The sequence below is a fragment of the Sphaeramia orbicularis genome, chromosome 12, assembly GCF_902148855.1.
Source record: "Sphaeramia orbicularis chromosome 12, fSphaOr1.1, whole genome shotgun sequence".
Classification (NCBI taxonomy): Eukaryota; Metazoa; Chordata; class Actinopteri; order Kurtiformes; family Apogonidae; genus Sphaeramia; species Sphaeramia orbicularis.
Window position 1 is genome coordinate 26252829 of NC_043968.1, and position 15741 is coordinate 26268569.

At 38.2% G+C, this 15741-nt stretch overlaps 2 protein-coding genes across 3 annotated transcripts; one reads left to right on the forward strand and one right to left on the reverse strand.

Moving 5' to 3' along the window:
• Positions 1-4751: 4751 nt before the first annotated feature.
• atp23 (ATP23 metallopeptidase and ATP synthase assembly factor homolog) lies at positions 4752-8441 on the reverse strand. Its single transcript, XM_030150821.1, has 6 exons — positions 8191-8441; positions 7915-7960; positions 6211-6292; positions 5982-6119; positions 5490-5573; positions 4752-5397 (listed from the first exon to the last, which is right to left on the reverse strand). The coding sequence occupies exons 1-6, from the start codon at positions 8336-8338 to the stop codon at positions 5194-5196; spliced, it is 702 nt and encodes a 233-aa protein (XP_030006681.1). The 5' UTR covers positions 8339-8441; the 3' UTR covers positions 4752-5193.
• Positions 8442-8882: 441 nt separating this feature from the next.
• On the forward strand, positions 8883-15477 carry rpap3 (RNA polymerase II associated protein 3). 2 transcript variants are annotated; one of them, XM_030150643.1, is made up of 17 exons: positions 8883-9013; positions 9216-9376; positions 9469-9621; positions 9722-9832; positions 9932-10059; positions 10159-10280; positions 10360-10430; positions 10514-10648; positions 10745-10872; positions 10998-11119; positions 11275-11342; positions 12095-12184; positions 12927-13117; positions 13316-13499; positions 14451-14548; positions 14633-14733; positions 14826-15477. In XM_030150643.1, the coding sequence occupies exons 2-17, from the start codon at positions 9224-9226 to the stop codon at positions 14909-14911; spliced, it is 1941 nt and encodes a 646-aa protein (XP_030006503.1). In that variant the 5' UTR covers positions 8883-9013; positions 9216-9223; the 3' UTR covers positions 14912-15477. The 2 variants fall into 2 exon arrangements, with proteins under 2 accessions (XP_030006503.1, XP_030006504.1); XM_030150644.1 differs by having other exon boundaries at positions 8883-9376.
• The last annotated feature ends 264 nt before the right edge of the window (positions 15478-15741 follow it).

The following is a 15741-nucleotide window of genomic DNA, read 5'->3' on the forward strand; positions in this document are numbered from 1 at the left end:
GCAGCAAGACTTTAGTGACCACTTTTTCTTCCTGTGGTTTTTGTTTAAAGAAAAAATGTATACTTGACTCTTTCTAAATGTTTTAATACAAATGTATACATCTGCAAAACCCAATAAAAAAAAAAAAAAATATATATATATATATATATATATATATATATATATATATATATATATATATATATATATGTATATATATAAAAGCATCTTGTCACGACTCAGTGACTCATACTCACCCTTGACAGCCAATGTCTTTTGTGTAATTTGTGCACAAATTCATTCTATGGGCCAGATTGGACCCTTTTGTGGGCCAATTTTGGTCCGTGGGCCATATGTCTGACACCCCTGTTCTCCAGGGTTTGTGTATGATAAAGTGTGGAACTCAGCTCAGGTGCTTAATTGGCCTACAGTAAACAACATGAATATATATAATCAAATATGTGAAGTCCCTGCCTAACTGCCTACACAAAAGTAGTCCACTACAACAAAAACAAATGTGTACAGCATGATTCCCTCACACAATTCATTTTTTTCAGGTGATAATACACTTATTCTTTATCTGGATATCTTACAAACCAGACCTAAACTTTTAACAGGAGTGCAAATACTTCCATTTAAACATTCCTCCCTTTAAAGCTGCATAAGATCACATTATCAGTCCATGTTTCATAAAACCATATAATACTGTAAGAGCTTAATCTGAACACTATGAGCAGATGGTGTTCTTCACACCCTGATATGAATGGGTTTTGGACCCAATAGATTTTCTGGGCTCACCCTGAGGTAGAATCATCTCACCACCTGTTGATAAAGGGGAACAGGGTGTGCTGGTGTCATTATTCGAATGTGTGTTGTGATTATTATACTATTCGACTCCTGTTAAGACGTAGCCGCTTCATTATTACACATTTCAGATGCCGTATAACAGAGTAAAAGATGCCGTTTGAAGTTATCAAAGTCCATTCCATGTACTTTCTTTATCATAAAAAGTGAAGTTCAAACTTATTTATGTGCACATAAATAACACAGATGTGATCTCTGTTAACTCAAACACTTCTTAATTAATGCTCACCACATTCACTGATTTAACACTACACGCCCACCCCCACCTCCTATAGCACAACCCTCGCTAGGAAAGTTAATTGTAAGGTTACTCTGGGAATTCTGATAATTTCAACTTTTATTTCCTTCTATCATCTGTTGAATCTGTGAACAACTTAATAAAGTATAAGGAGTGAAAAGATGTACTGCTCCCATTTGGACCACAATGTCTGTCTTTCTTTCTTTGTCTTTCTTTCTTAAATCTTTTTCAACAAATTGCTCTTTCTCATGCTGTTATATAATATGTTATACATCTGATAAAACAAGGTTAGCTATGCAGTCTTGTCCTCAATCAGCTGTGTATGATTGCCTTCCTCAGGCTACAGAACAGGCGACTGGACTCCATATCTTCTCTTTGTTCAAGTGTTTCCCCAGGAGAGAAGGAGGAGATGGGACAGAAAAAAATGACCAAAGGACGGCAAAGAACGCCATGTGGTCCAGCTTTTCTCCAGCTCCCTCATTCTCCGTCAAGTTCTTTACGAAGACATTCTTGAAGAAAAATGTGTGTATTTTCTCTTAAGCTCATTTTTGCTTTTTTCCTGAGAGATGATAATGACGATGATGACAATGATGATGATGATGACAATGATGATGATGATGATGTGGGCCTATTGCACAAAGAACATTCATCTCCTTCACTTTGTTAGACGTGCTTTTACCAATATCCTTTTTAATTCACTGCTAAATAATTCAGCAGTCTCTCATTATCAACCCCCACCCCCGTGTAGTGCAGACACCATCACATTTCACAAAGACAAGCGGGTGTCCTCACTCTTCATCTCCTCTCCATGCTGCAGCTACATCTGGCATTATTCTAATTAATGAGATGACTTCATTAGTGCTCTCTGGGTTAACGTGTTGTCCCACAGCACATTACTGAGGGGATTTCAGTGTTGCTGAAGCATCCTAATTAGATCACAGTGGGCGCTTCCCTCTTAAATAGATGGAATAATGAAAGTCGTCACTCTTCTCAGCAGCACCTTGATTATTGTGCCTTATCTGTGCTCATAAAAGGCCCCACATTCACCTGAAACAGCACTCAATGAAATTAATTCAATTATATATATCAGTAAAACAGTAACAACGCTTCTTCTTTTGAAGTTAACATTGAAAATAACCTGATGATGAGGATATATGGGTCAAACCTGCCATCTAATGGATAACAGTGGTACTGCAGCCATGGCTAAAGGTTTCTTTACACCTGTTATTACTGTTCCACTACACATCATATAGTAGGTCAAAAACTCCAGCAGCACTTATGTTGTATTGAACAACTTTATTAAAGACAGACTGCTTGTGGAATTTTTGACCCTAGTGAATGCCACAAGGTGAAAAGCATCATCTAGCTTTAATGAAGTTGGTTCATACTACAAGTGCTGCTGGTGTTCTTGACTTGCTACAAGTTTTTTTTTTTTTCCTCCTCCATGTACCTTGGGAGTAGATGAAGTTGTGCCAGATCCTTCTAGTTTGTTGCCACTACATGACATGTCCATATGATCTGTATTAATGACATAAATTATTATTGTGGTATGCATCTGCCTAAACTCAAACAAAAGACACCGTATATATTTCAGAACTACACTGACTACACACTCTTACTCCCTTAACCCTCAAATTCTTCTTGGGGTCAGTTTGACCCCATCCAATGTTTTTCATTCAAAAAATAATAGTTGACTTTTTTTTGCTTCATATTTTATGACTTTTCCTATTTTGATGGAGACAACTGATTAAGCATAAAATTATCATGATGATATTTTTACAATGTGCTGAACACATATTGGACAAATTGATGTTCCTCTGGGGTCAGTTTGAGCCCCAGCTATTTTGTCTGTGTAAAGCTGGTGTGTGTGTGTGTGTGTGTGTGTGTGTGTGTGTGTGTGTGTATGTGTGTGTGTGTGTGTGTGTGTGTGTGTGTGTGTGTGTGTGTGTGTGAGCGTGCAGTTTTGAGTTGATCCATAACAGGGGGGATGGGGAAAACAACTAGTCCCACCAGAACTTTGACACTTCTGGTGGTGTGGGCATGTGAGAAACAACTGAACTTATGAACTCCTGCCAAAATGAGGAAGCAAATGTAGGCTTGGTGTTGATCACATGATCCAAGTCTGACCAACTACACATGCCTCACATCTAAAATTATCATCTCAAGCACATTATTATTATTATTATTATTATTAATAATATTATTAATAATAATAATAATAATAATAATAATAATAATAATAATAATAATAATAATAATAATAAACATAGTGCCTGACACAAAAACTTGGTCAACAATTTTATGTAAATCATTTTCTGGAGGCAAATATTCCTGGGGTCAAACTGACGAGGATAATAGGAGGGTTCAATCATATCTACCACACAGAATAATTACACTATGCTGTGAATGCATTCACATGAACATATAGAATATATTTAACAAATCTGTTCCTTCACTCCTAAAACTGTCACAAGTTGGATTCAGGTTTCTGTTATCAGTTAGTTTGAAGTTATTTGTGGTGAAGTGGATGTGATTTCAGTGTCAGTACTGTACAATTCAGTTCTAGTATCAGACTGAGTATGAACAGGTTTGACATGAAAAATGGAATAATAATGACTGTAGACACCAAATCTGAAGTTACTGTGTTCAAAACTCAGGTCAGAAATGCCCATTAAACATGGAGGATTTAAAATGGATATATAAACATGTTCTGAAGTCTGGATTGGCTTCTGAATCTGCAAGAAATGTATTAGGTGATACTGTCATGCAGCTGTGTTTGAATTCTTCAGATTCACAGATGCATGAAGAGACATGGAAAAATGGAGGAAACCCTGACCTCAGTATTCCAAACTCCTCACTACAGATGAGAACTCAACATTTGCAAAGCCCAAACCTTGTATATGACTTAACAGCTTGTATTTGATATGTTCACAATTCAAGATGTAATTCTGTTGTTTCATATGATTTGTCTATTTAGTCAACTTGGGTGTGACATTGTACAAATCCAAACATCGTTTCCTTTTTGATTCCACTCCCTAGAATTGCATTTCATCATTTTCTCTCTGAGCTTCTAAAATTAACCTAATCTTCTTTACCCGTCCCATCCCACCCACTCGCCTTGCTGTTCAAGCCCACGTTCATCTCTTGTTTTTGTAGTGTTTTTTCCAAGTGGAGCATCCAAAGATAAGAGGAATATTACACTCCAACAGCTGAGACACAAAGTGACTTTGTGATTATGATGCAGAGCATGTTGTCTTTGAGATATGGAGAAGTGGAGGGGGAGTTGTGGGAGGAGGAAAGGGGGGATTATGAGGCTAATTCCCTTATAACTTTGTCCCTCATTAATCTCTGTAGAGGAATACGAGATTCCTTAAATGCTAATGTCCAATAAAGACGTCAGCGGTGGCATTTCACAGTGGCAGCACAGATGTGAACAAAGTTGACTGCGTTGTTGTAGAGGAACTTTACTTGCTCATCTGGTGTTAATTTGAAGAATCCTCTCATAAGATTAGACATAAATATGTTATAATCAGCAGGAGACTTACTCAGAGTTCTTTTGCAAGATGTTAACTAAAACATATTCTGCCAAGGTCAAATTCAACATGTCAGTCTTTTTCACAAAACAAACTTTTGGAGGAGATACTAGATTAAAACCAAGTCTAGAAACATCTTAGACCTTTCATAAAACTTTAATTCAAGTTGATTTTTAAATTAAACAGAAGCTCTATTTACAAGAACTTAGTGGAGGTTGAAAGAAATAAACAGTGGTCAAAAAGGAAACTGTATTTCCTTGAAAGCACCAAATGATTATTCACTAAAAATAAAAGACAAAAAAACATCACTGCGGCCTCAGTTAATACATCCAGACTGAATACAGTCTTTACAATCCCTTTAATCAGAATTAGAGTCCAATAAGGAGAAGATGCATTAAACTCACTTCCAGCTGCAAGGGCACGTGAATCTTTGAAAATCCCTTCTGAGACGATACTATCACTTTTGACAGTTGCTCTGTTGAGGTGTTAAAGTTAAAAGCGGCCCTGATGTTTCCAGGCTCTCATCAGCATCAGGACCAGCCAGAGCACCCTTAGGAGTTGAATGAGAATGTGACGACACTAAAGGTTCGCATAATATCGATCTCTATTCTCATAATCTCTGTAGGCAAACTTGGCATCCTTTTTGCTGTGTGGGATTCGTCCAAACGGTGCGTGATCATTAAAACACGAGCTGAAGACCTCGTCTACGATTTTCTCTGCTTCTTCTCGACTAATTTTCCTCACAGCCAAGATGGAGCGGAGGGCACGGCCTCGGACACACTCCTGTCCAAACATAACAGCAATATCATGAGTTAGATTAAAAGCAAAGCACTGAGAGTAGTCGAAACAAAGTAGATGTAGGCCACCACACATACCTGATGATGTTCCTTCACACCAAAATTGAATCTAGCAAGTTCATTACTGAAAGCACAGTCTCCACTGAGGTTTGCGGCACGAATCTGAAAAATGACAATACAATATCTTTGTGATGTGTTGTCATGTTTAGCTTCTAAACTCAAATATTTCCTTAAAAAGTATCACATATTCATGGACAAGTAAGTTACACCTCATTTAATAAAGATTCATATTTCACAGTAAAAAATTTGCTTAAAATGTTCTCCTAAAAATACAACCATAATTCCTTTAAAGTATATTATGTTTATTCTTCAGTTTTAAGTATCAATTAGAAAAGACCTGAAAAAAATAATACCAAAACCAGTATTTTACACATTCATTTCAATGTACTTCAATCTATGACACAGTTAAAAACACAGGGCTTGATTCATGCACAGCGCAAATGGTTCAAGGTATAATATCCACAATGTACAGTAAAAAAGAGATTCAGTGCTGAGTACACTGGTACTCACTTCCGAACAAGCCAGGTGTCTGTAGTTGTTAAACCAATCCACATGGGCCCGGCAGTGATCAAATGCATGGATGAGTTCATGTGTGACCACTCTGTTCATGTGGGACTGCTGGTGGATGTTGTTTTGACACAAAACTATCTGCAAATGAAACCATATCTCTGCATTATTGACCGCTCCTTAAATTCAGTGGACTTTCCATCATCTTTCTCACTTTTAGGGGCTGTCTTACTTGTGAAGAAGTTGCATCAAAACCACCACTGACCGTTCCATCACAATCTTCACAGGAGAAATGTCGGTCTTTAAACACTTTACTGTGTTGGAATGAGAGAAGACAATGATCCTGATGCTTGATATTTGATTTACTGTTTCATTCTGTACCAACTCATCCAAACTTCAAAACTTCTCACAGTTCATGTCATCTCTTTACTTGAAAATAATACAAATAATACATAATGCATTTTAAATAAAGTACATACCCTTTTTAGTAATAAATTTCCGATGTTTGGCATTTTTCATATTTTTCAGAGTTTTGCATGTATACTTGAAGCCACATCAAATGCTTATATTTCACTGGATATGGATAAAATTGCCCTGAACATCCAGGAAACTCTAAGGATAATGTATCATATTGTTGTTGCTGAATGTTTACACTTTACTGCAGTGTTTCTCAAACTCAGGGCTAAGCCCCCTTGGGAGGGCACGAAGGCTTGCCATGGGGGTCATAGGATCACTACTGGGTGTTTTTTTTTTTACTTCTTCAGGTTAGAACATGTAGCAGGCGGAACTAATGTTTTAGCGATGGAGCACCCTGGACTCATTTTAGGGATGTACAACAAACAAATCTACTGCTATGGTGATCTGTAACTAGACTAGACAAAGAGTTTAGGCTTGGAGAATGGACAAGGATTGGACGGGGAAAAAAAACATGTGACATGTTTCTGTTTTTACACAGTTTGTACAGTCTGTACTTTAATGTTCTAAAATGTGCAATGGAAATAGGCTAATTGACCCACTGATATTGTTAAAATGTTCATCTCTGTTACCAAACTTTGTTTGTTGTTCTAAAAAAAGTAACTTTATTGTCATAGTTGTGAGATAATGCTGCATTTCTTATTTTAATTTGGAAAAATGTCATCTCAGGGGCAGTCTTGTTGAGTTTATTTGTATTGTTCAATCAAAAATCTAGGTTATTTTTAATTTGAACAAAAAATATTCAAGACTAAGCAAAATGTATTGTTACAATATTGATGTTTCTTTCAATAAAAGTTATAATTGCACCGCTGTTACAATGTTGTTAGGGTTGAGGGGGGCCTGGAGATTTTTGGTCCTCCAAAGGGGGCCCCACAGGAAAAGACTGAGAACCACTGATTTACAGGGATGTTCTTGGCGAGTTGGCCTGGAGTGAACAATCGGTTCTATGCACAGCCCCACTACTTCCTGAACTTCAGGTAGGTCTTTTATTTCCTGTCTTTCATTATTGGACACACTGATTAATCCAGGTGTGCCTAATTAATCAGTAGTCACAACAAGAAGTAGCAGGCACACCTGGATTAATCAGTGTGTCCAATAATGAAAGACAGGAAATAAAGGAGCCACCTGAAGTTCAGGAAGTAGTGGGGCTGTGCATAGAGCCCATTGTTTCATACATTTCAGCCTACTGCCACACTACAGTTATCTGGAACATGGCTCATTGACATTATTCTTAATGTGTTAGTGATCATACATTACACAAGGTGGCGTATTCAAACAGCCAAACACAGACGACATACGATACGACACAGCTTTAACTTTGAGATCAAGATAAGCTCAAACTGTCAGAGAAGGGAAATAAACCCTGTTTATTATTTCCTGATAAGATACAAGGCCTCTGTATCAGAATAAACGCCTCTTGCAATTTTTACAACATAATCGAACCTCTTTAAATAGTACATACCATCCGGAATTTTTCATGGCACTCAGTAGGAGTTTGGCATAGGGACCTGAGCGAGGGACAGACAAAACATAATGCTAAATAAATTTAATTTGCACTGACACGAAGATTAGCCCAACTAGCTAACGCTAAGTGTCGCTAGTGTTGTTCAAGCATTTAAGAAGTATCATTTTAATCACAGACACAATAAACACAAATATCTCTTAGAAAAGCCACCCCGTACCCTCTGCGGAGATGACATTTATGTTAAAAGGGTAACATGTTAGATTGAATACGTACTAGTTTCCATTGCGAAATGTAACATGACCTGACACTTGTGGTTGAAAGAGAACAGGCTCTGTGCGATTGATCCCGTTTTAAACTTCCCCTTGTTTCTCTCTGGGAATAAATCATATCCATACTCCTCATCTTGTTTAGTCTGGTCCATCTTATGAAACGCTGTCTTCTATTTAAGAACGTTAGCATGAAGTCCTCTTTTTAGCTGCCATTAGCTAGCACAAGAGGTCATTACTGTTTTGTAAGTCACGTGGTACCGGAGGTAAAAAGGAAAATAAAGAAATCGTTTTATTCACATGATCTTCTTTGACAAAAGTAAAAAAAGAAGATTGAAATTGAATTAGATAGTTTTTTGCTATGTTTAATAAGAAATAAAAATACTTTATTTTTTTTTTGTTGATTTACGCATAAGTACGTGGTAAAGATCGTTTTTGCGGAGCGAGAGATAAATACGTTAACGCCATGGACGATGTGTGAACTAAAACTAAAACGGATTGACTTAGACTTAATTTTATCCGTGTCCATTAGACCACATCAGCCTTGTTTTCAGCCTATATTAAATCTGTTTATATGTTTTTTTGATGGTGATACACTGGTTCTTTTCCACGTGAAACATATCATGTAGTGAGTTGTTTTAATATAGACGATCTTCGGTAACTTGGAGCGCAGACTCAGTTAGACGTAGGCGCAAAGGATGCTGGTACTGCGCTGTTATGGCTCCCGATGTAAACAGAGAGAAGTAGTGTGTAGTTGTCTATCACAGTTTAGGAAATCCAGCGGTTGCTACATTTTACGTGTGATTGTTAGTCGGAGGCTAAATTTACAGGTATTTTTTCACTACGTTAAATTAACTTCAGAATCCCTTGCTTTCACTTTATTTTCTCTGAAGGTATGATGGTATCGCTAGCTGATAGCCTTTAAAGCATGACCGCGTGTTTTCCTCACAAGTGAAACTTAAGGACAGGAGGAGTTAAGAACTACACAAGCTAGTGATGACAATGTGTCTAAAACAAATGTTTGTGTCCCAGGGGAGATTATGTCCGGGGGAAGCAAAGGCATTGAGTTGCAGCTACAAATGCGGCAAAATGCAGAGGATTTGCACAGTTTCATGAAGGAGTTAGAGAGCTGGGAGACTGACATAAAGAAGAAGGATGAACAGCTGAGGACAGGGGGGATTCAGCAAGTCGAGGTTTGTCCCTCCGATAGACATACATCCGTTAATGTCGGAAACAGTTACGTGTTGCTCCAGGATCTTAACAGCTGTCTGATTTTGTGTTGTAGAAAAAGCTTCCACCTGTGCGCAACAAAGACTACAAAACAAAGATGCGAGGAAAGAAGAAGGCAACTGGAAATGGAGATACAAAGTCAGAGCAGAATAAGGAAACATCGAGGATAAAAGCATATGATTATCGAAGTTGGGATAAGTTTGATGTGGTATCTACATTATGACTTTTTTAGCCTTAGTTAATGCGCTTTAGATTATCAGTGGAATCAAGAAACTTCAGACTAAAGGTTTATGTTTTTGGTGTGACAGGACAAGGCTTTGGCAGAAATGGATAAAGCAGAAAGCCCTGCAGAGTCAAATGAGTCAGACTGTGAGGAAGCTGCTGTTGATCAGGAGAAAGCAGTGGCTGAAAAGGAAAAGGTACATGATGTGTGAGAAGTGATGAAGTGCACAATTTAACAAAAAAAAAAAAAAAAAAGATGAAACTGCCTTATGCTGAAATTCTACTTTTTCTTTTAGGGTAATGCATTTTTTAAAGATGGGAAATATGATGATGCCATTGAATGCTATACCAGAGGGATGGGAGCCGACCCTTACAACCCTGTCCTTCCAACAAACCGTGCTGCTTCTTTCTTGAGACTTAAAAAGTGAGCGGCATCACTTGTATAGTTGTTTTATATTGAAAACTTAACAAATGACAATGATGGTAAACATTCAGTGAAATGTGAAATAATTTCTTTTTGCAGGTATGCTGTGGCAGAGTCTGACTGTAATTTAGCCATTGCTGTGGACAGCAACTACTTTAAAGCATATGCACGAAGAGGAGCAGCGCGATTTGCTCTGAAGAAATATGAATCTGCATTAGAAGGTAACAACTCTTCCAAGGTCAAGGCTGTTTGTTAAACTTGAGCGGTCAGAGATAGCACTGTGAATCTTATTCTGCATAGATTATGAGACGGTTCTTACCCTTGACCCTGGGAACCTGGAGGCCCAAAATGAAGTGAAGAAAATCAAAGAGGTGAGTGAATTGATGATTCTGGGTCAGCATCTTCTTTCACTTAAGTTTGTTGTTACTTTATTCCTTCTTCTTGTTTGTTCAAGGCCCTTGGATGTAACACACCTATGGTGTCCAGTGAAGCCATGCAGCCACAGGAGGCTCCCACAGTGGACTCTGAGCAGCAAAGACAGATGGAGGAACAGCAGAAAAGACAAGAAGCAGCTGTACAAAAAGACAGAGTAAGAGATGTTGTAGTCTGATACCTATGTCTATGAACAGAAATATTTTAGAGTAATTTCTTTTTTTTAAAAAATTGCTTTAAATGTTTCTTTCAGGGGAATGCATATTTCAAGGAAGGGAAGTACGAAGCAGCAATAGAGTGCTACAGCAGAGGCATGGAGGCAGACAGCATGAATGTCCTTTTGCCTGCCAACAGAGCCATGGCCCTCCTTAAGTTGGAAAAGTAAGGACAACAATAATTTCAACACCCGATACATCTTGAAAGGACGTGCAAGAAAATAATTAAAACCTAACCTTTTCTTCAAATTAGGATTCTTTTGGCGTTTTATTTGTTCTTTATTCCTTCAGGTTTAAGGAGGCAGAGGAGGACTGCACCAAAGCTCTTTCTCTGGACAACACATACTCTAAGGCTTTCGCCCGTCGAGCCACTGCTCGTGTGGCTTTAGGAAAATTGGAGGAGGCCAAAACAGGTGTCTGTAACAGTAGACAAATGACCCCATTGATATAGTGTTTACATGAAGGTGGCATAAAAATGCTACTGAAAGAATATAAGATAGCTTTGTTGTTATTGTTTAGTCTGTTTACTAGTTTTTAAACATTGTATTTGTGTGCTTTTGTGTTACAGATTTTCAGGCAGTCTTGAAACTAGAGCCAGGGAACAAGCAAGCACTGAATGAACTCCAGAAACTCCAGGTAATATGTCATGTTTAGTAATGTTCAGAATGAAATTCAAATCAAAAAGCTGGTCATGGAAGAAGAAAAGGCACTACACATCAGATCAACTGTGAAAATCATGTGCACCTTCTGACCCTTATTTGCAGATTTCTTCCATTTTGCCAGAAGTTTGTGGCTGTGGGCTGTTACATTTCTTAGGCTACATTCAGACTGCAGGCAAATGTGGCCCAAAATCCGATTTTTTTGCCCATATGTGACCTGTATTCGATCTGTTAAAGACAGTTTGAATAGCACAAATCAGATTTTTTTGGTCCTAAATCCGATACATATCTGATATTTTACAATGTGACTTCAGTCAGGTTGCATTTACCTAACCTTTACATCATTGAAATGTGACAAACACCACAATTCTGCATCCTAGGAGGAGAAGCGACGTGAAGAATGTACTTACTTCCATAAACACAGTGTGTGCCTGTGTAATCAGGTATTGCTTCAGGACCTCTTTTGCACATGCAGGTCACTTCAGGGTCACATTCAGTTCATACTCAAAACTGATAGAAGACGCATTTAATGTGTAATATGAATGAGCACAGAAAAAAATCTGATTTCACAAAAAAATCCAAATGGTGCATTAAGACCTGCTGTCTGAATGTAGCCTTAGTCTACTGGTGCTATATTCACTTGGTTCCAGAAGTAAGATACAGACCTAAACTTTGTTCTACTGTGTCGGTAACTGGTAGACTTTGTTCTCTTTTCTTGTGGTGTGTCAGGATGTTTCCAACAGTCTCCCTCAGGCTTCAGACAGCTCACAGAGGAGAACCATCCAACCAATAGACAAACCTATACATCTGCGGTCAACTGTGAGTTGAAACACTTTTCTTGCCATGCAGATGTCATGTTCTGACATCCACAAGGGCTGCAAGACAAATCAAGCCTGAAAATATGTGTGTTCTGTGAAAACCCAAGGCACTGAACACAGAGACCTGGAGATATTCAATGTCAGAATTGAAGTGTATGTCAAGTGAAGGCGGAGAAATAAAAAGCTTAGACCATGAAAATGAGCTGTGGCGTTTGTTATAAATGTACACTGCATAATTTTCACTTGTTCCATTGGCAGATTTTTTTTTGCTTAATTCATGCAAAAAAAATCTGCCAGTGGAACAAATGAAAATGATCTTGGTAAGATTTCTTGAAATAAGATTTTCCAGAACTATTGTCTGAAGATAACTTCTTGTATCTCACTGAAAAGTTACTCTTTAGGTGATTATGTCTTATTTAAGTGTGATGAGATATTTTGACCACAAATGAGAAAAATACACTTGGTAAGATTTAGATTTTTGCAGTGTAAACACTTTGAAGAAATATTATTATGCCGATTAAATCCCAGCTTCAAACTATGTTATTACATTATTTTCCCAGACACAAGTCAGGATACACCTCTTTATAGGTGTACAGATAAGGATGTTGTCATTTTCATTGTGTGTTTGTATTGTAGGCAGGGGGTTCAGTTTCAATATGTGATCTGCTGTTGTTCATTTCCTGTAAATAGATAAAACCAGGACATATTTTAAACTGGTCTCTGTCTTCTAAAATTCTCCTTAGAAACCTCTGAGGAGGATTGAGATTGAGGAGGTCGGTGGAAAAGTGTCTGTGTCTAAGACAGAAACACAATCTACCTCCCAAGAGGTGTTCAAGAAGGCTGACGATGACTGCTCTCCTCTGTCGACATCACCCAGTGCCAAGATGATCAAAATTGAGGAGATAGCAGACGTCTCTTCACACTATTCTGACCAGTATGTGCCCCATCATGTTATTATTTTAAACCTTTTTTCTCATTTAAACCGTATCTCCAATTCTGTGACATTGGTATCGTTTGATTTTTTTTTTGGTTTGTATTCCTGATGTTTGTGAAGTAGGATGTGTTGCACTGTTTCCTGAAAGAAGAAAAAAAAAATCTGTATGCTTACAAGTGCTCTGCTCCTGTGTGTCAGAGTCCCACCTCCCAGACAGGCAGTACAACCATCACAGGAGGAAAGCGGTCATCTTCTTGAATCATCAACCAAACCATCCTCGACAGAAACAGACATACCTCCTCCACCCACAAACAGCTTCCAGTTAGAGACCGACCTCCGCAAGATCGGACCCCAGCCCGAACTGATTTACAGATATCTGAAGGTGGGCCGTGACTGAAAATACTCCTGTGTTCAGACTGCTCATGCTGTCAAAATCATTCTGTGTGCTGAGACAGTATAATTATATGCTGTTATGAACAGTGTAGAGGTTTTCTGTCAAACTGCTCAGTTCTTTCACTGTTATGTCAACTTAGATTTCCAGATGCAGTTTTAAATTACCACTATTATGACTTCAATCTGAAATCTTTGCAAACTTGAAAAATACAAATGTGGATGACATGGGTATGATTGGATCAGAATTAATGCAGGTATCTGAGCGCAGTCTAAGGCCCAATCCCAATTCACCCCTTGGACCTACCCTTTACCCCTACCTCTTGAAATGGAGTTGCAAGGGGTAGGGTTTGAAACATTCCCCTATGAAATGAGACAACCCTTCCAGACCTGTTACGTCATCAGCAGTCATCGATGCCGCTATAAACAGATGCAACAACTCTGTTTCTGAAAGTATTCCCCATGCCGTCAGCAGCTGTAACCGTCTTTGTTCCGTGGGCTTTGGTCATCTTTTTGCGGCTATCAACTGCAAACCGCAGAAATGCAATCTATAACACATTAAAATGGCACTAAATGGTTGATCAAATGATAAAGTTATTTACAAAGAAAATTCGTACATATGTGTGTTTCTTTCGTCACACTGCTGCGCTTTTTTGCTGTGCTTACCTCCATCTTGCCAATGATTCAAACAGAATTATGGGAGATTTCTCATACTCTGTTTGTAGTGTGGTGCTGAAAAATCTCTGTTTGGAGGGCCAAACAGCCCTCTCCCAAAGCCCTTCCCCTCTGTCTCATCAAGAATCAGGACACCCCTATCCCTTCACATGAACGAGCAAAATGGAGCGAGAGGGCTAAGGGGTGAATTGGGATTCGGCCTAAATGTCAAATTTTACTGCTTTCTTTTTTAAACTGACATTTCCGCACTTATTTTTTTGTTCTTCAGCAAATTAAACCAGAGATGTACTCAAAGATTTTCCACAATTCCCTTGAACCTGACATTCTGAGTCAGATCCTGAAGACACTGCATGGTTTCTACATTAAGTGAGTTTAAAAGCAGTATTTTTCTTTAAACACAGACAACTTACGTCTGTAGTTTTACAGAATATTAATAACAGTTTTGCACAGGAATGAACCGCCGGTCATTATACTGGAGATCCTCAGGAACCTGGCAAGCGTGAGGCGTTTCGACATGGCGGTTATGTTTATGTCATCGTCAGAGAAGAAAGGTGCGTTGTCTTTGATTTTCAGCTTGACTTTTAATGTCCTCTCACTTAGATATTTCTGCTTCTCATTCACTGCTGTGCATTTTTCCCCCCAGTGCTTAAAGAAGTGTTTGACTTCCTTCATCAAACTGACTTGGAAGACTCATCTGTCACCGTCGTACAGAAGAAGTACAGTGTGTGACACTTGGATTGGCACCACACCAGCATGTTGACCAGAGACTTTAAAAGACAATAATTTAGTTATATTGTAATACCAAAAAACATCTTGTCCACTTCATCTAACCTGAACTGCAGAGAAACAGTATTTAACTTTTGAAAATATGGCTTCATTCTTCTCCATTCATGGAAGAACCACTCTTGTTCTTTAGCAAGTAATGTGAATTCCCAGTTTTATATACATCTTAAATGCATCAGTATGCATTGGTCTCTGTGAGTACTCAACACAATTGGTATGTTCTGTAATAAAAAAATATAATTTTTTTTGCTTGCCCGTAGTTAAACTGTGGGGAATTATGTAAGTGTTTTGTCTAAATTACGTTTTTCTTTGTCAGAGAACTGAACTGCAATTAAAGTTGTTTTTGCATAATATGTTTCTTTATCTCTGATATGTCAAACATGTCAAATTGGCAGCCAGGAAAAGCAACAAAAGCACAGTAGCTCATTGTATCAAGTATAAACAGTGCATATAATATTTGCTGAGAATAAAGGGACTAGAGCAAATTATTAAAGAAATCATGTTTAACCTGGTTCAGTTACAACCCATGAACTTATTACTCAGCATATAGTCAATGCATCTTTTGTAATGTGTTGATCTTGTTCAGGGTCACAAAGAGGCAGGATCTGTCCCAATATGCATTGCACTAAAGGCAGGACAACACCTTGGCGAGGTTAGCAGTCCGTCACAGAGTATGCAGTGCTGGAGTAAATGCAGTCATGCACATAGTTGTCATTTATAACAAAGAGTTCAAAGTATACAGTATGTTGGTTCCACTGTGTCCATAGCAGCTGCAG

Excerpts from the sequence above, each read along its gene's own strand:
- atp23 (XM_030150821.1), bottom strand. The coding sequence starts at position 8,338 with ATGGACCAGACTAAACAAGATGAGGAGTATGGATATGATTTATTCCCA. Across the intron at positions 5,574-5,981 it reads GACACCTGGCTTGTTCGGAA|ATTCGTGCCGCAAACCTCAG; the intron begins GTGAGTACCAGT and ends GTCATTTTTCAG. Across the intron at positions 5,398-5,489 it reads GTGTGAAGGAACATCATCAG|GAGTGTGTCCGAGGCCGTGC; the intron begins GTATGTGTGGTG and ends ATGTTTGGACAG.
- rpap3 (XM_030150644.1), top strand. The coding sequence starts at position 9,224 with ATGTCCGGGGGAAGCAAAGGCATTGAGTTGCAGCTACAAATGCGGCAA. Across the intron at positions 9,377-9,468 it reads GGGGGATTCAGCAAGTCGAG|AAAAAGCTTCCACCTGTGCG; the intron begins GTTTGTCCCTCC and ends TTTGTGTTGTAG. Across the intron at positions 10,060-10,158 it reads TCTTTCTTGAGACTTAAAAA|GTATGCTGTGGCAGAGTCTG; the intron begins GTGAGCGGCATC and ends TTCTTTTTGCAG.